The sequence below is a fragment of the Sminthopsis crassicaudata genome, chromosome 3, assembly GCF_048593235.1.
Source record: "Sminthopsis crassicaudata isolate SCR6 chromosome 3, ASM4859323v1, whole genome shotgun sequence".
NCBI lineage: Eukaryota > Metazoa > Chordata > Mammalia > Dasyuromorphia > Dasyuridae > Sminthopsis > Sminthopsis crassicaudata.
Window position 1 is genome coordinate 445,011,729 of NC_133619.1, and position 19,507 is coordinate 445,031,235.

Here is a 19,507-nt window from a genome sequence, read left to right on the forward strand (position 1 = left end):
AAAGGTTTATCTATTTTATTGGCTTTTTCATAAAACCAACTCTTGGTTTTATTTATTAATTCAACAGTTTTTTTACTTTCAATATTATTGATTTCTCCTTTTAATTTTTGTATTTCAAGTTTAATTTTTGGTTGGGGGTTTATAATTTGGTCTTTTTCTAGCCTTTTAAGTTGTAAGCCCAATTCGTTAATCTTCTCTTTCTCTATTTTCTTCAGATAAGCCTCTAAAGATATAAAATTTCCCCTTATTACTGCTTTAGCTGCATCCCAAAGATTTTGATTTGATGTCTCATCATTGTCATTATCTTGGGTGAAATTGTTAATTGTTTCTATAATTTGCTCTTTCACCCAGTCATTCTTTAAGATGAGATTATTCAGTTTCCAATTACTTTTTGGTCTATTTACCCCTAACTTTTTACTGAATGTAGCTTTTATTGCATTGTGATCTGAGAAGAAGGCATTTATTATTTCTGCCTTCCTACATTTATTTAATTTTGAGATCTTTATGTCCTAATATATGGTCTATTTTTGTATAGGATCCATGAACTGCTGAGAAGAAAGTATATTCCTTTCTATTGCCATTCAGTTTTCTCCAAAGGTCTATCATACCTAGTTTTTCTAATGTTCTATTTACTTTTTTAATTTCTTTCTTGTTTGTTTTGTGGTTTGATTTGTCTAAATCTGAGAGTGCAAGGTTGAGATCTCCCACTATTATAGTTTTACTGTCTATTTCTTCTTGCAGTTCTCTTAACTTTTCCTTTAGAAAGTTAGATGCTATACCACTTGGTGCATATATGTTTAGTATTGATATGGCTTCATTATTTATGCTACCTTTTAGCAGGATATAGTTGCCTTCCTTATCTTTTTTAACGAGATCTACTTCTGCTTTTGCTTGATCTGAGATAAGGATAGCTACCCCTGCTTTTTTGGCTTTACCTGAAGCGTAATAGGCTCTGTTGCAACCTTTTACCTTTACTCTGTATGTATCTCCCTGCTTTAAGTGTGTTTCCTGTAGACAACATATTGTAGGGTTCTGCTTTTTGATCCAATCTGCTATCCGTCTCCGTTTGATGGGATCGTTCATCCCATTTACATTTACAGTTAAAATTACTAATTCTGTATTTCCCGCCATCGTATTATTCCCCAGATTATGCTTTTTCCCTTGACCCCCCTGATCCCTCTCCCCTATATTTAACAAAAGTCAATTGTAAAGCACTACCCAGCACACAGTAGGAACTGGATATTCTTGTTAATTGATTCCTGGATTATAATTTTTTTTTTTTTTAACTTCTTTGCTACCTCAGAACCTTTATTCATTTCCATTTACCATTTTTTTCCCCTGTAGTAGAATTCTAGTTCAACTACTTACTACATTCCTACTCCTGTATTTTGATGATTTTTTTTTTAATCTATCTAAAGCAACATAATTGATATAGATGAGTCAGCTCAGATAACGCCTAAAATAGTCCAGTCTCTATGTATGTATACCAAAGCTATTGTAGGGCTTCAAGGTTCCTAGAATGATAAATACTTCCATGTGCTGATTTGAGAGTGATGAAGAAAATAGAAGAGTGCTGAAATTTGTTTGATTTCTTTGTTATTGTTGTTAGGAATATCTGGGTTATGGCTTTTTTGTTGTTTTTAGATGATTCATGGTAATGTTGGTATGACATTTTGATTTAATGACAGAATTTTGTTTTCCCTATGGAACGTTTGTCTATTTTTCTCTTCTTATTCAAGATGACAGTATAGTAGCTAACACCCCTCTTCCTGTGCCCTATACTCTAGTGGTGGAGCATTTACTTCTCGAGCAGTTGTTTCTCACTTTTGTGACCAGTAAGTGGTGTGTACCATTGATTTCCTTTTGTCGGTTTCTATCATAAGCTCAAGATCTGGAAGGAACTCTTCAGTTGATAAATGAGGTATCTCTAGCCAAGGAATTGTTAAGGGCAGTTAGCATCAGAGATGGAATTTGAACCCTGATCCTTTGACTACAAAGAATGTTCATTCTATTATATGATTCTGTTCTCAAAAGCAACTTGGAATTGCTGTTTTTTTGTTTGTTTGTTTGTTTTGTTTTGTTTTGTTTTGTTTTGTTTTTAGATACTAGCTTCCAGACTGATCTTTGTACAAGTCCCTGAGCCTCTGTTTCCTTTTTGTTTTCTGAGATTACTAACAAGGGTTAGAAGTTAGTGGATGCTTAGGTAGAATGAATTCAGTCTTAGTCTTCTCAAGGATTCAGGGATTCTTAACCTGGAGTTGGTGACTTGGTTTTGTGAGAAATATTTTGGTGATCATTACAATACAATTAGTTTTCTTTGCAGTCTTGTGTATTTTATTTTATGCATTTAGAAACATTCTGAGGAATCCACAGACTTGATTCAACTGCTACAGAAAAGATTCTAAGTGAAGTCCCATAGTTCATTTTTTCTTCTTTAATTAAAAAACATGTGTCTGTGTCTCTGTGTGTTTATTTTAACAAATAAAAAATTATAATTATATCAACAGAGATTGTAACTTAAGACATTGGGCACCATTACTAGAAAACCTCTCAGATTCCTCTTTGAACAGTCTCACCAAGTCACTTACCTCATTGAAGCCTCAGTTTTTTTATTGGTAAAATAGAGATAATAATAGCACTTATCTCAATGGTGTTTCTAGTATCAAATGAGATGATGCATGGAAAGTAGTTTGTAAACTCTAAATTGGATATTTATACAGTGAAAAGGGGAAAGTGGTCACTTTAAGGCACTATTCAGTGAGACACATGGGTGCTTTCTTAGCACAGTGTCTGCCAAATGGTAGGTAGGCACTGAATAATTGTTGATTGATTGATGAGAATGAAAACTCATGAATCTGGAGCACTTCATGGCTCTGAACTGGAGCCTGTTTTTCTTTTGGGGTCTTCCCTACTGGGCAAAGCTGTTTCTTCTCTCCAGCTGATGAAGCAACAGTAAGCTTATTGTTACTTTTTAAATTTTTATAGCTTTTTGTTTTCCCACATACATGCAAAGGTAGTTTTCAACTTCACCTTCGCAAAACCTTGTGTTCCAAATTTTTCTTCCTACCTTCTCCCTAGCCCTCCCATAGATAGCAAGCAATCCAATATAGGTTAAACGTTTGCAATTCTTAACATATTTCCATATTTGTCAGGCTGTACAAAATTCCCAAAATGTATTCTTTTTATTGTTATTATTTAAAAACACTTAGCCATCCTTAACAAGACAGTGAGGAAAATTATGCTTTTGTAGTGACCAGCAATTTCTTTTAAAAAGCCAGAGAGCTGCTCAGCTCTTAGATACCCAGTTAATTCCTAACTCCTTTCAGCAAAGTAGATGCAGAGGCTCTTACTTTCTGGTTTTTTCTAGCAGGATACAAGGGGTATTCCTGAAATGTTTCTTTTTTCTTAGATCCTAGAAGGAAATAAGTCCTGATAGCTCATCTCTATGTATCAGGATTCAGCTCTCCCAGTGAATTTCCAGTAGCTGCTCCAGCCTTTCACTAGCCAAAGTGATGTGGCTTTTTCTAGTCAGTAAGTTCCTAGTGAAACAGCTCAAAGGTCAGCTGGATGCCTTTGTCTTCTGTTCCCAGTCTCTTCAGGCTTCTCCATTCTGTTTACTTTCTTCCTTCTGTCTTTCTTTTCCTATAGCTTTTTTTCTGTTTTTTTAACTGCTTCTGGTACCTCATATCAGTTTCTTTTGACTCATCCTTCCTTGCCTCCTCAGTTAAAACTCAAGAAATTCAGCTCTCTCAGGTATGATCCCAGTGCCATAGACCCCTAACAGACACTTGATTTACAGTTGTTTAAATTGGACTGTTAAAACCAGTTACATGCAAATGAGCTGATGCACCATAGTACCCTGTAGCCATTGTTGGACTAGGTTTTTATTCTCCTTTCAAACAGATCTTCTGGGAACATTTATCTGAGGAGCAATTTGGTGATCAGAACCATCTTGATTTGGGAACCTGTGTTTCTAGGATTTTATCAATTTTTATTACTTATTCTGCCCTTTTCAGCACTCAAGTTTATTCACATATAAGAGGGACAGTACATTATACCTATATAAATGTGTCATTATTATTTGTGAAAGGAGCATTGTCATTCTTACAGTTTATAGCCCAAAGTAATTGGCAAAGAAGACTTAAAACTGAATAATTTTCATCAGCTAAGAAAAATAGGAATTAGATAGGTTATTTAACATATTATGTAACTATAATCAATTACTTATTCGTGTAAAGTAGTATTTATGCATCTGCTTATAATAAATAGAGATGGCTGCCATTTGTAATATAAGGAGGTAGTTTCAATATTTTAACAAACACTTAATGGATTTTCCTCCCATGTATCTTAGTTCACACATGGACACTTGTATACACACAGACACACAATTTCTACAAATATACAAATACCATTGCTAACACAGTTTAATTGTTTATTGCCAATGGAGCTAGGGAACAAATTTAACTTAAAAATATGTGATGACTCTTAGTTATTCAGAATGTTGGGGAATTGAGTTTCTAAATAAGTACATTTTCTTGGAAATTACATAATGTATGCTTATTAATCTAAAATTCAAAATATCTTATTGTTTCTTGGTCTTGTCCTGACTCTTCATTTAGGGTTCTATTGGCTGGAGTGGTTTGCCATTTCCTTCTTGGATTGGAGCAAGGCAAATATGTTAAGTGACTTACCCAGGCTCACACAGCTAGTAAGGATCTAAGGCCAGATTTGAATTCAATTCTTATGACTTTAGGCCTAGTGCTCCATTAGCTGCCTTCAAAAATACATGGTAGAAGAACATGCCCTTGGTGTCATTCACAAAGATTTAGGAACAGTACCCTCAAAACATACTAGTTTCTTCTTTGTATCCCATTATATCTTATTATCCTTGAATTTAGCTGAACTTTTAATTTTTCATTATTTGTTGTAATAATCAGTTCCATAAATTTCCTTCCTGGTTTGTAAACTGTAGTCTTTTATTTGTTTTAAACTTCTCTTAGGCCTCAAAGATTTGCCATTAATTTCAGGCTTTTTGAACAAGGTTGTGGTTACCTGATACATATTATTTATATTAATCCAGCCTCATATATCAGCACCATTATTCTCTTAGTTTGATAATTTTAGCTTTCTTGACGTTTTGAGATCAGATTGGTTTTATATAAGAAAATGTTAACTTTTTCTGATTTTGTTTCCAGAACTCTTAGAACTAGTGTGCCACAGTAGATAGAAAGCCAACATTGAAATCAAGAAATTCTGGATCAGTAACACAAATCAGCTTTGTGACCACAAACAAGACCTTTAACTTCTTGGAACCCTAGACAACTCACTAAAATAAGTTAAGGATGATTATTGGAAAGAATTATTATTATTGGAAGAATTTTTCCACATGGGTTACTTCCTATACATGTGAAATCTCAGTTCCAGAAAAACAAAACATTAAGTATTACCCAAAAAAAAGATTTTTGTTTCTAACAAGTTACAGATTATACTGAACTTAACTTTAAGTTCTTTATTTTACTATTGACAATAAGGAGCTGTCATTTTGAGGTTTAAAGTTTTTCTGCAATATTTCTTGTACCACAAATGACAAGCAAACCTTTTGAGGGCTAGAACTTTTGTCTTGGGTTAACCCTTAGATAGGCATAGCACAAGCAATAATTAAAAGTACTAAGGGTTTGTATAAAGTCTGTTGGTGATTGTATGATATTTGGATTATTTCCTCTGTTTCCTGAAGTATGGAATTCATCTCAGGAGGAAAGAGAAATGTGCCTTTTTTATTATGAAAAAACACCACACTATTTATATTTATGTAGAAAAGTAATTTGTTTATTTGTGCTACTTACATTGCTCTATGATAAAATGAAGTAGAATGTCCTGTTTATACATCATTCAACATTTAGTGCAAAGCTGGATGACATCTAGAGATCCATAAGCATTTCAACAAACCTTAGAATGATTACATTAAATTTAATAAAGATGTAAAAACCTACATTTGAGTTTAATAAGTCAGGGTAGTGGAGTCATGATCAGGTAATAGTTAATATGAAAAAGCTTTGGAAATTTTAGGGGATTACAAGTTTTTAAATTGAGTAAGTTCTGTGACATGGCCACTAACAGACCTACCAGATTTAATAAAGGGATTTCTTTGTACTGTAAGGAAAACAATAGTTCTGCTATATTCTTTCCTGACTATTCCTAGAGTATTGTGTTCATTTCTGGTAGTCACATCTTAGGAAAGACATTGGCAAAATAGAAAAAAAAAACCAAGCAAAAAAGGTGACTGATATATAGTAGGAAATGGCAACAGTTGATTTGATCTGCTAGAGAAAACAGAGAGGTTGCATCTTACTTGGAGATATTTGAAAGACTCACATGGAAGGAAGGATTAGATTTTTCTTTTGCCCATGTGTGGGCCCAGGAATCAATGGGTAGATATTGATGAGAAGTCTATTTTGGCTTCCTGGCAAAAAGTGGAATGGGCTACCACAATAGTCAATTCTCCCTTATTATGGATAATCAAGAGGAATTGGAAGATCATTTTGTTAGGTTGTAGATGTGATTCCTGTCTAGGTATAGGTTGAACAAGATGGATTATGAAGGTTCTTTCAGATTTGAAATTTTGTCATTTGGCAGTTCATTGCTTGGCATTTGTATTGTGATTGTCATTTTCCTAAAACACAAATATGACCATATTATTTCTCTATTCAAAGATCTTAAATGGTTCTCTTTTTCTTTTAGGATAAAATTCAAAATTCTTAGCTTGGTGGGCTACTTTTCTCGTCTTTTTTTTTTTTTTTTTTTTTTTTTTTAATGTTAACAGACCTATTAGTTGGTCCTCTGAAACCACATTTCACCTCCCAAATCCCCTTATCCCATACTATGCTTTATTGTTTTTGCAAACTGAACTTAACAAATATCAAATTTTCACTTAAATATTATAGAAAAAGAAAATTATTCATAAAATTGTGATTTAAGAAAAAATCCCCCAAACAACAAAACAATTATATACCTCCCTAGCCTTTCCCCACTTTGTCTCTGGCTTTTTACTTAGTATGATTCTCCCCTATCTGAAATCATTTTCTATGGAAGAATCCCAACTTACTTTCAATAGCTTAGTTATTAACTCCTACATGAGGCCTTTGCTGACTGAAATGAGTTGTTTTGTATAAATCTTGACTATTGTAATGAGGGTGCTCTTCTGCATTAGTGGAGCATCCAGTATAAACCCTTATTACTTTTGTTCATGACATATCACCCCAGAAGAATGTAATAGGGCTGCTTTGAGCATTATTTTGGTATACTCCAGTGACTTGTTTTTTTTTTTTTTGGGGGGGGGGGGGCTGGAGTTAGATCTCTGGCATAAGGAGCTCCCAGTGAGGAAACTCCCTCTCTCTACCAATGCATATTGGTTCTTTCTTGGCAACTTAAATTCTTAAAAGAATTGTTTGGTGGCTCTTGAGTAGTTATTTGACTTGTCTAGGGTACACAGAGCCAGTTTGTGTCAGAGCTGATGTTGGATCCTCTTCTCTGTGACTTTGAGATCTATTCTTTATCTAGTAGGTTTTCTACTTTGCACATAGTAGGTGCTTAAAAATATTGAATTGTTTCACCTGCACTTAGAATTTGATTTCATTCATATAGAAGGTTTTTTTTTTTTTTTTTTTTTTTTTTTTTTTTTTTACTATTTTAAGAAGAACTGAACCACCTTAGTACATTATCTCCTGTCCCAGACTTACTTTATTCAGGTTGTTCAGTGTACTTCTCAACCTTTTTCTCTAAGTGAATTTAATTTGCCCACTTGGTACTATAGTTTAAAGACTTCTTCCTGAAATACAATGTAAACATTTTAGGTGGAATGGGGACCTGCAGACAACTGTGTTTTTTTCTTGATTTTAGAGAGTAGTGGTGATAATTTAAGCAGCTAGTGGATCTCTTATCTTCAGGCCTAGAGTTTCAAAGTCCTGAGTTAAAATCTTGTCTCAGATACTAGCTTACTAATCAAGCCACTTAACTCTGTTTACCTCAGTTGACTCATCTGTAAAATAAGCTTGAGAAGGAAATGGCAAATTACTCCAATATTTTGCCAAGAAAACTCCAAATAGGGTCACCAAGAGTCGGATGCAACTGAACAACAACAACAAAAGTGATTGTTTATCTGGACAAATAAGAATTGACATTCCCTTGTGGAATGTTGGCTTCCATTTAGTTGATTTAATCAGTGTATGGAATAGATTTTTTTTTTTTTTTTTAACTAGGGAGGAGTAGAGGAATTCCTTGGAACAGAATAGGACATTTTTCACCCAAACCAGATCATGAGATTTTATTTATTTCATGAAATCATAGCAAGAAAACATCTCAAAGTTAGCTTTTTGGTATATGAAAATAAAGCCTGCTTTGTAGTAAGGTTATTTGATTATTAGCCAGTGTACTTCTTAATTATTTCCTGACTTGGAGGTCTGTGATTGCTCCAGGACCTTTATCTTCTGTTCGCCATAACAATTTAAATGTTTTAGAATAGCTTACTGCGTGTACTTATTTTTAAAAAAAAATTTTTTTTTTCTGCTATTTGTCTTTTTTTTTTTTTTTTTTTTTTTTTTTTTTGGTTGAGGCAATTGAGGTTAAGTGACTTGCCCAGGATCACACAGCTAGGAAGTGGTAAGTGTCTGAGAGCAGATTTGAACTCGGGTCCTCTTGACTTTAGGGCTGGTGCTCTATCCACTGCACTACCCAGCTGCCCCTTATTTTTTAAAAAAATTATAGTAGTAGCTATCTGGGAATGTTATTTAAGATTTAAGTTTTTGACACCATCTATTCAAATATTCCATTTTGATAATAGTTTTTGTTTAGAATTCTATTTTGACAATTTTTTTATATGTGATATATTAGGTCTTCACAACAATGCAATTCAACTCAACAAATATTTATTAAGCAATTGCTCCACTATGTCACCATGCTCAGGGCTGGGGATTCAAAAGAACATTTAGAGTAGAAATTGTTAAGATTTGTGGCACTCTAGCTCTTATCCACATCTCTAGCTCCTGGGTCTGTATTTTTATACCAATCAGTGTCTATACCTGGTTCTCCTTTTGGAATTGGTGTAGGTGCAGGTTTCTGGGAAAATCTCTTTAGCAGTAACTCTTGGCACTTTGTTAATGGAGATAACAAAAACATCCCTCTTCACTCCCTTTTAGAAAAAAACTAACAACATTTAAAAAAAAAAAAAAAAGAACGAGAACATAAAGAATTTTTACTTGCATATTATAATATGCTTACTGCTTAATGAACATAGATTATTTTATTTGTTCTTTTAAAAAGAAAAAGCTCTACTCCAAACCAATTAATCACAAAGAGCTGCAGTATAACAAAAAAGTATTCTCATATACTTTTCTGAGAACCTCAAGAAGTTTTCATTTTCATTCATATATAAAACCTTATGATCCTCTCAATATATATGTAAGGTAGGTCAGAAATAATGATCCTATTTTATAGATTTTTAGCAGTTGAGGCTCAGAGATATTATATTCCCCCCTCCCTAAACATTAAAAACAAAAACTGAAATCAAAATGTTGCTAGTTAATAACAAAGTCTGAAGTAGACTATGAATAATAAGGAATGAACAATTTCTAATTCTTCCCTTTTTCTATATTGACTTTTCTGCTCTGGGTGGGCTTTTCTTAATAGCCAGTCTTTCTAGGTCTATGAGTCAGTCTGTATGTTGGGGTGGGAGGGGTTTTCAGTCACTGATGGGGCAGCATCCTTGGGTAAATTATGAGGAAGAGTGGTGAACGCATATGTCCCATATGATTCAGGGCAGGTCCTTGAATCTCTTTGGGCATTATTTTCCTCACTTGTAAAAATGAAGGGTTTGCACTTGGGTGATCTCCAACTTTCCTTCTGTATCTAAATCTGTGATTCTATGAGCTCTGAATTTCCAATGTTAGGTATTTTCAATTCTACAGTAGATACTTTGAGGCCCTGTGTTTGAAAATGACTATGAGCTCTCAAGAGGATTATTTGGAATTTTATATTCTGCTTCCACAACATTTTGCCTTGTCATTTCTATCTCCATCATGACTTTTATCTATCTGCTCCCTTCTCTCATGCACAAAACCCACCACAACCATTTAGATACTTTTTATACTAGAATGAGCAATTGCAGTAACCCCCAAATGTGGTCTGCCTAATGTCAGGCTCTTTCCTCTCCGGTTCCTTATATCAGTGCATCCAGAAAGAGTCTTGCTACATAGCTCAAGTCTTATAACATTGCCACGCTCTTAGCTCAAGTCTTATAACATTGCCACCCTCTTTAATCAGGAATCTTTAGTGGTTCCCTATTCCCTGTAGGAAACAATATACATTCTAGTAGTTTAAAGCCATTCACACTTTTAGACTCATTATTTTAACATAAGCCAAAGAAGAGAGAGGACATCAGCTCTCTTCATGGTCTAGCCACTCTTCTCAGAATTACCTTTGGAGACCTTGTAGAAGCTGTCCAACTACACCCTCCTTACCCCAGACCTTTGGAAAATGGTAGCTTCTTTCAAAGCTCAACTCAGTGGCATTTTCTCCAGCTTATGCTGCTAATAGTTAGTTCCATCTCCCTCCTTAAATTTTTTTGTATTTGCTTTTGTTCACTTGTGAACCATATTAGGAGAATAAGCTTTTTGAGGACATGGACAATTTTTTATTTTGCCCTTTTCTGTTGGTTCTTCTCACTGAATCATTCTTTGAATTTATTCCTTAGCTTCCTGGATAAAACAAGGTGGATCACTTAATGTTAAATTCTAATGTAATCTTATCAAATCATAAAAATTAAAATTGTATTTTTCAGCACACTTTTAAAGGTGTATAGATTAAGTCTTTTTAAATGCCCCAATACTCATTTCCATAATTCCTTGTTCCTCCTCTTGTTAGTTGGTAGTTTCCCCACCCCCTTTATATTCCTCCTTCCTTAAATGAATGAATGTAGGTTGGGTATTTTTTTGCTATCTTAGATATTGCTGTGGACCAGTGTGAGTTTAATTATATTTATTCCAATTTCATTCCCTACACCCTCTCTGACTATCTCTCTTAAAATCAGAACCCCAGGCTAGTCTTTGTTTTTCTGAGGTATTATCAGATGGTTGTTGATGAGTTCTATTCAAGTGCAGCCTTTCATTGGCAAGGTCTGTGACCTCCAAATGTTTTAACAAGTCAGGTTTTCCCAGGTAATGTAGCTTATTCAGGTCAGTGAAATTTAAGTATACTTTGCTGAGAGGTTGTTTTCCTTCCCTCTCAGGTTTTTAATGCTCAGTTCTCTCGAAATCTGTGACTACCACAAAGCAGGAAGAAAATTCAATTATTTGATTTTTCTCCTTTGACCAAACATGGGTCACTCCCAGCAGCTGCAAGGCTGTTGGTGCCAGCTTGAATGTAGCCCTGATGAATCTGTGTCCTTGGCATGTCTGTCACAGGGATCTTCCTGAAGAAACTTAAAAGGAAGAGAGGAGATGTGTGTTTTATAAAGGAATGAACACAGTGAGATATATGTATAACATCTGTCTCTTAGTGCCCCTCTGATGGCAGGGGTATTTGATATAGTAGCTTGTAGTACCAGAAGTTCCTGTAAGTGGGAGTACTTAAAGATAAAGGAATATTTCTGATAAGACTTCCTCTTTTAGAGAAAGATAGTAAGATGAAACAGTTGGCAGTAAATGGTAAATCAACTTGAGAAGGTATCCTAGAATTAGAGAATGTTCAAATTAAAAGGGACACTTTGAGTCATCTAGACCAAGGTGTCATGAAGCCTATGGATCCTTTTTTTTTTCAGAATAATATTTTTAAATTCATAGAATAAAATATATAATATTACAAAGGAAATAATTTTAAATACATTTACAAAATATTTTCTAAAAAGTCCACAGATCCTGGTTAAGAACAGCTGATTTTAATTAATCTAAACCCTTTCATTTTACATGGGAGGTTGGGAATTGAGATCCAGAGAGAAAATGACCTGCCTTCTGAAAAAAATCCACATCAAAGCAAGAACCCAGGTTACTTGATTTAATTCACTGACTACTTTTTAAACTTAGTTATTTCAGTTTCAGAAAAATATAAACATGCAATTAAGTTCAGCAAGCATTTATTGAGGCAGTTGGGTAATGTAGTGAATAGAGTGCTGGACTTGGAGTCCCAAAGACTGAGATCAAATTCTGCCTCTAATACTACCCGGGCAAACCCCTTAGCCTCTGACTGACTTAAGTTTTGTGATCTGTAAAATGGGGATAATAAAAGCACTCACCGTCTAGAATTGTTGTAAGACTCAATGAAGATAATATGTAAAGCACTTTGCAAATCTTAAAAGTACTATATAAATATTAACTTATTTATGAAATACCTACTTATATTCTAGGCACTGGAGATGATGCAAAAAACAAGAATGAAACACTCCTATTCTCTTGAAACATCTTCTCTTCATTTTTGAGTGTACTTGGATAACTAGCAATGAAATTTCAGCAAGTGGATATTATTTTCTTTACCCTGCAAAAAAAACAGAAAAAGGCAAAAATTAAAGGAAGCCCGAGATTGTCTGTTATTTTAAAGAATATATTCTGAAAGGAATAGTGACTTTTTTGTTTGTAATAAAATTATTTTTTTCTTTTTATTTATTAGCTATTACTTTAGTCACATTTAATATTGTTATTCATTGTATTTATCTCCCTGGAAGATTTATATGTCTATCATTTCATGGCTATTTACTAAAGTCAAGGTGGCAGTCACCCAAAATAGTGGATTTAAAAAAAAAGTCATTCTTGTGACTCAGAATCAAACTAGTGATGTGGAAATTACTTATAGAATAATTCTGCCCTTGTTCTTTACCTTACTTTAAGTAGCACCTGGAAATGATGTAAAAAACTGAAGGCAATATTAAGAACTTTGTTTTCTGAGTAACCCATAGTACTATTTTGGAAAAGTAGTCTTTGCAGTATCTCATAGGTGTGGAGTGGATATCTTTCTCTTCCCCTTTGCGTCTGTGTCTCCCCTTTCCTTTACTCCCTTCCCCTAGGGATTGGTGTTAGATCTTTTACTCCTGTCCCTCTACCCACTTTTGGGGAGTACACATGGGTACTATCCAACTACTAGTCATAAATGTAACTAACTCTGGGGTGCTGGGGAGTGGGGGATACACTCTTACTATCTGGACACTGTGATTCCTGAGCACCCACTGGTGTGCTTCCCACTTAGACAAAGTAGTTACAATGACACTATTGCCTTATTTAGAAATAAATGTTTTGCACAGCAGCAGAAATAAGCATGTTTATACAGTAGTAGGTAAAAGCCATCTACATGGCTCACCCATGAACTTGAGTCAGTCACGTCCCATCAGGATACACACTTTGTATGGGGGAGCGTGTTACAGAGAAACCCATGTGCTCAGGGCAGTTGGCAGCTTTGAACTACAGGCCTGAATGTCAGGAATCCCTTTTAGGAAATGGTCTGCACAATGTGTTACCTCTTTCCTTTTGAGCCTCTCTGTTCTATAGCCAGATAAGGCTATTTCTCTGCTGCTTTTGGGTCACAGAGGTAGTATTAAGTTAAGCAGCATTTGTACTGTTTTAATGAAACTTCAGCCTGAAACCTGAGACTGTGGCTTTCAGGTTTCTTCTTTTACCTGGGCTCGGAAGAATATTATAAGCCATTTTAGGGACCAGCCGTTCTCCAGATCTGCCCTTTGTAGTAGGAGAATTTTTCTACAAAGCCAGAGGGAAGTGGAAGGCAATGCAGTCAGGTCCTTTAGGAGTTTTTCCCATGACATTCTGAAGATGCTAAAGGGCAGTGAGCTCAAGACTTCTGATGCTTCTAATCAGTTTTGTCAAGATACTATTAGGAGACTCCCTGTTTTCCAGAGTGAAGGCCCTGCAAACAAGTGCTGTGCCCTGAACTTAGCAGAACAACAATCCTTTGCGCTCACCTTCTGGAACAGAGTTCCTGAGCTTGGGAGATGTCCAGAAGGCTAGGACATGGAGGAGGCTAGGTAGGACACAGAGCCCTATTATGAATGGACTTTGTGTCAGTAGATAGCTTTGCTTCACTATTGCTGTTGTGCCTTTATACTGTTGTTATATACTATGCAGTTGGACTCTTCATCTAGCCACAAGTATACTAAAGTATACTATATATATTTAAATTTAGATTTTCCCAATTCTCACTTTCCTAGGCCCCATTGAGAAGTAAAGTTATTATGATACTCATTGTGCACATGAATATATTTCATATTTTGCTGTTCATTTGTTTCAGATGTTTCCTCATTTGGTATTTTCTAGGCAAAGATGCTGGAGTGGTTTGTCATTTCCTTTTTCAGCTCATTTTATAGATGAAGAAACTGATGCAAACAGTTAAATGACTTGCCCAGGGTCATACAAGTGGTACCTGTCTTGAGGCTGAATTTAAACTCAGTCTTCCTGACTTCAGGTCAGCATATCTACTTTGCCACTTAGATGTCCCTTATTTCCGTATTTTTTTTTTTTTAAAGTAAGAAAAACAAAAAAAGTGAAAAAAAGAGAGTTTAATTCACTGGAGGTGGATCACATATTTCATCATGGGGTTTTTGGAATTGTTTTAATTCATTATATTGATTAGACTAGCTAAATCTTTCATAGTTGATCATCTTTACAATAATGCTGTTACTATGTACAATGTTTTCTTGGCTTTAAAGTTCACTTCAATTTGCATCAGTTCATATAATTATGTCTTACTAGGTTTTTCTGAAAGCATCTGGCTCAGAATTTTTTCTTTTTTTTTTTTTTTTTTTGAGAGGCAATTGGGATTAAGTGACTTGTTCAGGGTCACACAGCTAATAAATGTTGTGTCTGACGCTGGATTTGAACTCGGATTCTCATGACTTAAGAGCTTGGTGCTCTCTCCACTGTGCCATCTAGCCATTCCATCATCATTTCTTATAACACAACAATATTCCATGATGTGTTTAGCTGTTTTTCAACTGATGAGTATCTCCTCAGTTTCCAATTCTTTGTTACCATAAGAAGAGTTGCACTAAATATTTTGGAAAAATTTTTTTGCAGTACAGCATGAATGTGGAATGGATACCCTTCTCTTATCCCACTGTGTGTGCCCCTTCCCTTTTTCTTTGATCTCTTTGAGATATACTGTTAGCCAGTTTCCAAAAGTTACAGCAGTCACCTCCAATCAGATTACTCCTTGAATGAGATGCAGAACTTGTTCTGCCTATCAGTTTTGCTCAGGTCAAGTCAGTTTCTATATTCTGTTTTCTGGCAGCAACTTCTCTCTTGGATTCTCTTGTGTTTACTCACATTAGTTTCTCATTCTTCTGATTTACTTAGTTCCTTTCTCCTATAGTTTCCAAGATCTCATTATAAGAGTAGTTGGAAAAACCCCAAATGTACGTACAACTATTGCAATTATAATATGAAGTACACACGTTTTCTGTAACCTCCAAATAGTTCTGTTTCTCTATTAGCTATATCATTTAAAAACCATGAGAAGACTCATATGTAAATGAGCTGATGGATTGCATCACACTGCAACCATCTCATCTTGAGCCTGTATTTATGCCTTAAAGCTTCTTTAGAATGGTATGTGTGAAAACTGTTTAAATTGCTTTTTTTTTTTTTTTTTTTTTACATGAATGTACTTTTTCTGTTCCTCTCAGTAACTAAATTGTTTACATGCCAAAGAAGCATTAGTGTGAACCTGAACTATTATTTCATTGGCATTAAACACCATCGGTGACTTTGGATACCTCTTTTAATTTCATTATTTCTATTATGGATAGTGACCATTCTCCCCCCCCCCCCCTTTTTTTTTTTTTTTTTTTTTTTTTTTTTTTTTTTACCATATTTGAAAGCCATGGATCTTTCACATCCAACAAGTGATCAAGTTTGTTCTGCCTTATTCCGAGGAGATACTTACCTGTACTCTTTACAGTATAATTGTTAGCTCTGGATAGAAAGGGTTCTTAAAAGTCTTCTACCCCAAACCCCACTTTTTGCAGATGAGGAAACTGAGGCTCCAGGAGGTTACTTGCCCAAGGTCACCCTGGTAGTAAGTAGCAGACTTGATTTTGAGTTAAGGTCCTCTGACTCTAAAGGCAGCTCTTTTTTTCTGTTGCATCAAGATGACTCTTGAGTCTCCCAGATACCATTCTCTTTCCAGTTTCAGCACAGTTTTTCACAGTATTGACAGACTTATCTTTTTTAATAAAGGAATCTGGTCAAGTCATTCTTGTATTGAACAAACATTAAAGACTTTCTCTTGCCTAGTGAGGAAGCTTTACACTCTTCTGCTTGGCATTCAAGAACACATACCATAATCTGATACTGTCTCATTTGTTTTCTTTCAAATCTCCCTCCTTGATGAACTCTACCAGTCAGCTAAAATGGACTGTTCTGGCCTAGTTTCTCATGTTTGACAATCTGAATTATAGGTTTCAAGGACTCAATTTAAGCTTAGTCTGTTGAACCACTTAAAGGAGACTTACTTAACCAGATCATAGAATTTACCTGTTAAACTTAAGAGCTGGTCAAGCAGAGAAATGAACTTGAAAGTACCTAGAAAATGCCACCTTTTTCTCCCAAATTCTGAATAACCTATGGTTCTCTATTGCTATTTAATAAGTACTTTTTTTAAAATGACCTTTATAATTTTAGAAAGGCATTTGGAATCCTCTTCGTAAGACTGCTTGTTTATACATAGGTCTATTCATAAAAGTGCTAACAAAGATTAAAGGGTAACTGTCAGCTTGATAACCTCTTGACTCTTTAACTCTTTCAGGTAGTGGCGCTACTGCTGTGGTCCAGGCTGCACTATGCAAACCCCGCCAAGAACGAGTTGCAATAAAACGCATCAATTTAGAAAAATGCCAGACGAGCATGGATGAGCTACTAGTAAGTAAACATGAATGGATCAAATGATGGTTTCTTTTTCTTATTGTTTCCCCTTCCCTGGATTAATAAAACAGATTATGAAAGGGAGTAATAACTTGGGTATATTCATTTTGAAGTATTTATTTCTTAAGGAACAAATTTTTAACTTGTAGTAATAACACCTAACATTTATGATATTTTAATTAAATTTAGTAAGCATTCCATAAACAATTGTTAAGTCCAAAATATTGTACTAAGTCGGGGAATACAGGGATGAATGAAACTCGATCCTTTCCCATAAAGAACTTATAATCTAATTGAATACATTCACTAGAACCTGGGGTAGATAGATTGGTAGGTTATAAAAAGTAGAAGAAATGGGTAAAAATATACTTTCCATCATGTTTGGAAGATAGAATGATAATGAAGCGGCAAGACAAGAAAAGGACAAATGTACACATTTTTTCTAAAGAAGAAGAGGGTGGAGACTGCATACCATTATTGGTCAGTGAGTTTTTCTGAGACCTGGCAAAATCCTAGAACCACTAAGAAATCTTCAGTGGAATGCTTTAGAAATCTTGGTCCTTGTGCTCTTTAATATTTTAATTTTTAACTTGAATAAAGATATAAGATAGCATGCTTATCAGACTTGTTACTGACAAGTATATATAGGAAGTATAGTTAACCATATTGGATGATACCTAGAGAGATCTCTATCTACATGCTAGAACATTAGGCTGGATCTCAGAGGTTTTTTTTCCCATTCTGAACCTGTAATTTCAATGTAATTTCAGTGATACTTATTAAATGAGTAGGGGTAAATGTAAAATCTTTCATTTAGATCTTTAAAAAACCAAAAAACAAAACACTTTACAACTTTAGGATATTGAAGACAGAAGAGAAAGCAGTCATTAGGAAAAAAAATGCATGTTAGTAAACTGCAATCTCAGACTAGGTCAGCAAAGTAATATGACAGCTAAAAAGCTAATGTGATGTTAGGTTTCATTAAGTTCTTACAGGACCAGTCCATAGGCATGACATATCCTGAGGGTTGTGCTTAGGTCTGGACACAGCCTTTTAGGAAGGATATGAATGATTTGGGGAGTATCCAGAGGCAAGTGCCCAAGATGATGGAAGATCTGGCTAGTGTCATATGAAATTCATTTAAGTAATTAGGGATGATGCTTTACCTAGAGAAGAAAAGACTTGATGAGAAGCATATGTATGTGATAATTATCTTTTAGGTATTTGAGTAGCTATCATATTAAAGAAATATTAGACTTGTTTTCCCCTGGTCCCAGAGACAGAAATTATGAGTAATAGAAGTTGGAGAGAAAAAGATTTAGGCTTGATATAAGAAAGAAAATCTTTTCTAACAAACTTAATTGTAAGTTAAATAAGCTATCTTTGTTCCACTTAAAGTCTTGTGGCTGGATGATTACCTGTCAGTGATGTTGGAAGTGTAATTATTGGTGCACTGGACCTAGGGAAATTGGGTTACTTATTCTTACTGAAGGACCCTTGTCTTTGAGATCTTGTGGCTATCAAGTTCAGTTCTAGGGAAGCTTAAACTTTAAATCAGAGATGGGGAACCTTTTTATTGCTAAGGGCCGTTTGAATATTTATATCATTTGTGGATCATAAAAAAATTATCAACTTAAAAACTCAAGAATGCGAAGTTGTTGTAGCTAGCTTTCAAGCTCATCATCAACTCTGGTTGCTTGGCTGGGTCAGACCAAAGGATGTTGTGGATTTTATGTAGCCTGTGGGCTGAATGTTCCCCACCCCTGCTTTAAAGAAAGGGACCAGGCTATTTCAATGAGATTCTGTGATTCATTAGACTTGGCAGCTGGTTGGATGAAGGATGCTAAGGAGAGGAAAGAGAAATGGAAGAAGGCAGCAGAGAAAGAGTTTGTGGTAATAGTGGGACTTTGGGGTATAAATACTTAGCAGGAAATTGGAGAGTGAGGTTTACAGCTCAGAGAAGTCAAGAAAAGTCCTGAACACAAATATTATAGATGTTTTCATGTAGTGACTTGTTTCTTAGCATCACTTTGTGGAAGATGGGCAGGGGTTAGTGTCTCTGTCTTACAAACTAGAACATTGGGGCTCCAAAATCTTGTTTCACCCCAAGGTCACAGATAGTAAGAGCAGAATCAGGACTTGAACCTAGAACTTTTGGCTCTCTATCCAGAATCTTGGTTCACAAGACTCATGAGTCATTGTGCATTTGTAATTGGCATGGAGCTTGGATTTGGCTATTGGGAGGGAGCTTATTTTTCCTGTAGGCGATCCTGCGCTTCCTATTGTAAATAAAATTCTTAGTGTAATGATTGGAGCTCTAAAAGGAGTGGTAAATTGATGTTTCTGTTTTTTAATTTTCATTGTATCCCTTGTGTTCACCACAGTGCCTGGCACATAGTTAGTATTTCATAAATGCTTGTTGATTGATGGAAGGATTGATTTTCCCACAAATAAGTCAGTAATAAATAAACTGCTTGGCTCCTGGTTATAAGTTGTTCAGCAAGTGGGGAAGAGTTTGAGAATTTAATCTCATAAATAAAGTTATCTTTGTGCTTGCCAATTTTATTTTTTCTCCTTTCTGGCCATTTACATGAGATTTC

General features: G+C 35.0%; 1 protein-coding gene across 5 annotated transcripts in view; it reads left to right on the forward strand.

Annotated features, from left to right (window-relative positions):
- STK39 (serine/threonine kinase 39) overlaps positions 1–19,507 on the forward strand; it is a 302,226-nt gene that overhangs the window by 56,559 nt on the left and 226,160 nt on the right. For 4 of the 5 annotated variants that reach the window (XM_074303200.1, XM_074303204.1, XM_074303202.1 and 1 more), the window contains exon 2: positions 16,792–16,904. In XM_074303200.1, coding sequence (XP_074159301.1) covers positions 16,792–16,904 — 113 coding nt within the window. Of the gene's footprint in view, positions 1–14,313; positions 14,452–16,791; positions 16,905–19,507 lie in introns of those variants that run through there. The other variant, XM_074303203.1, reaches the window with a different exon arrangement.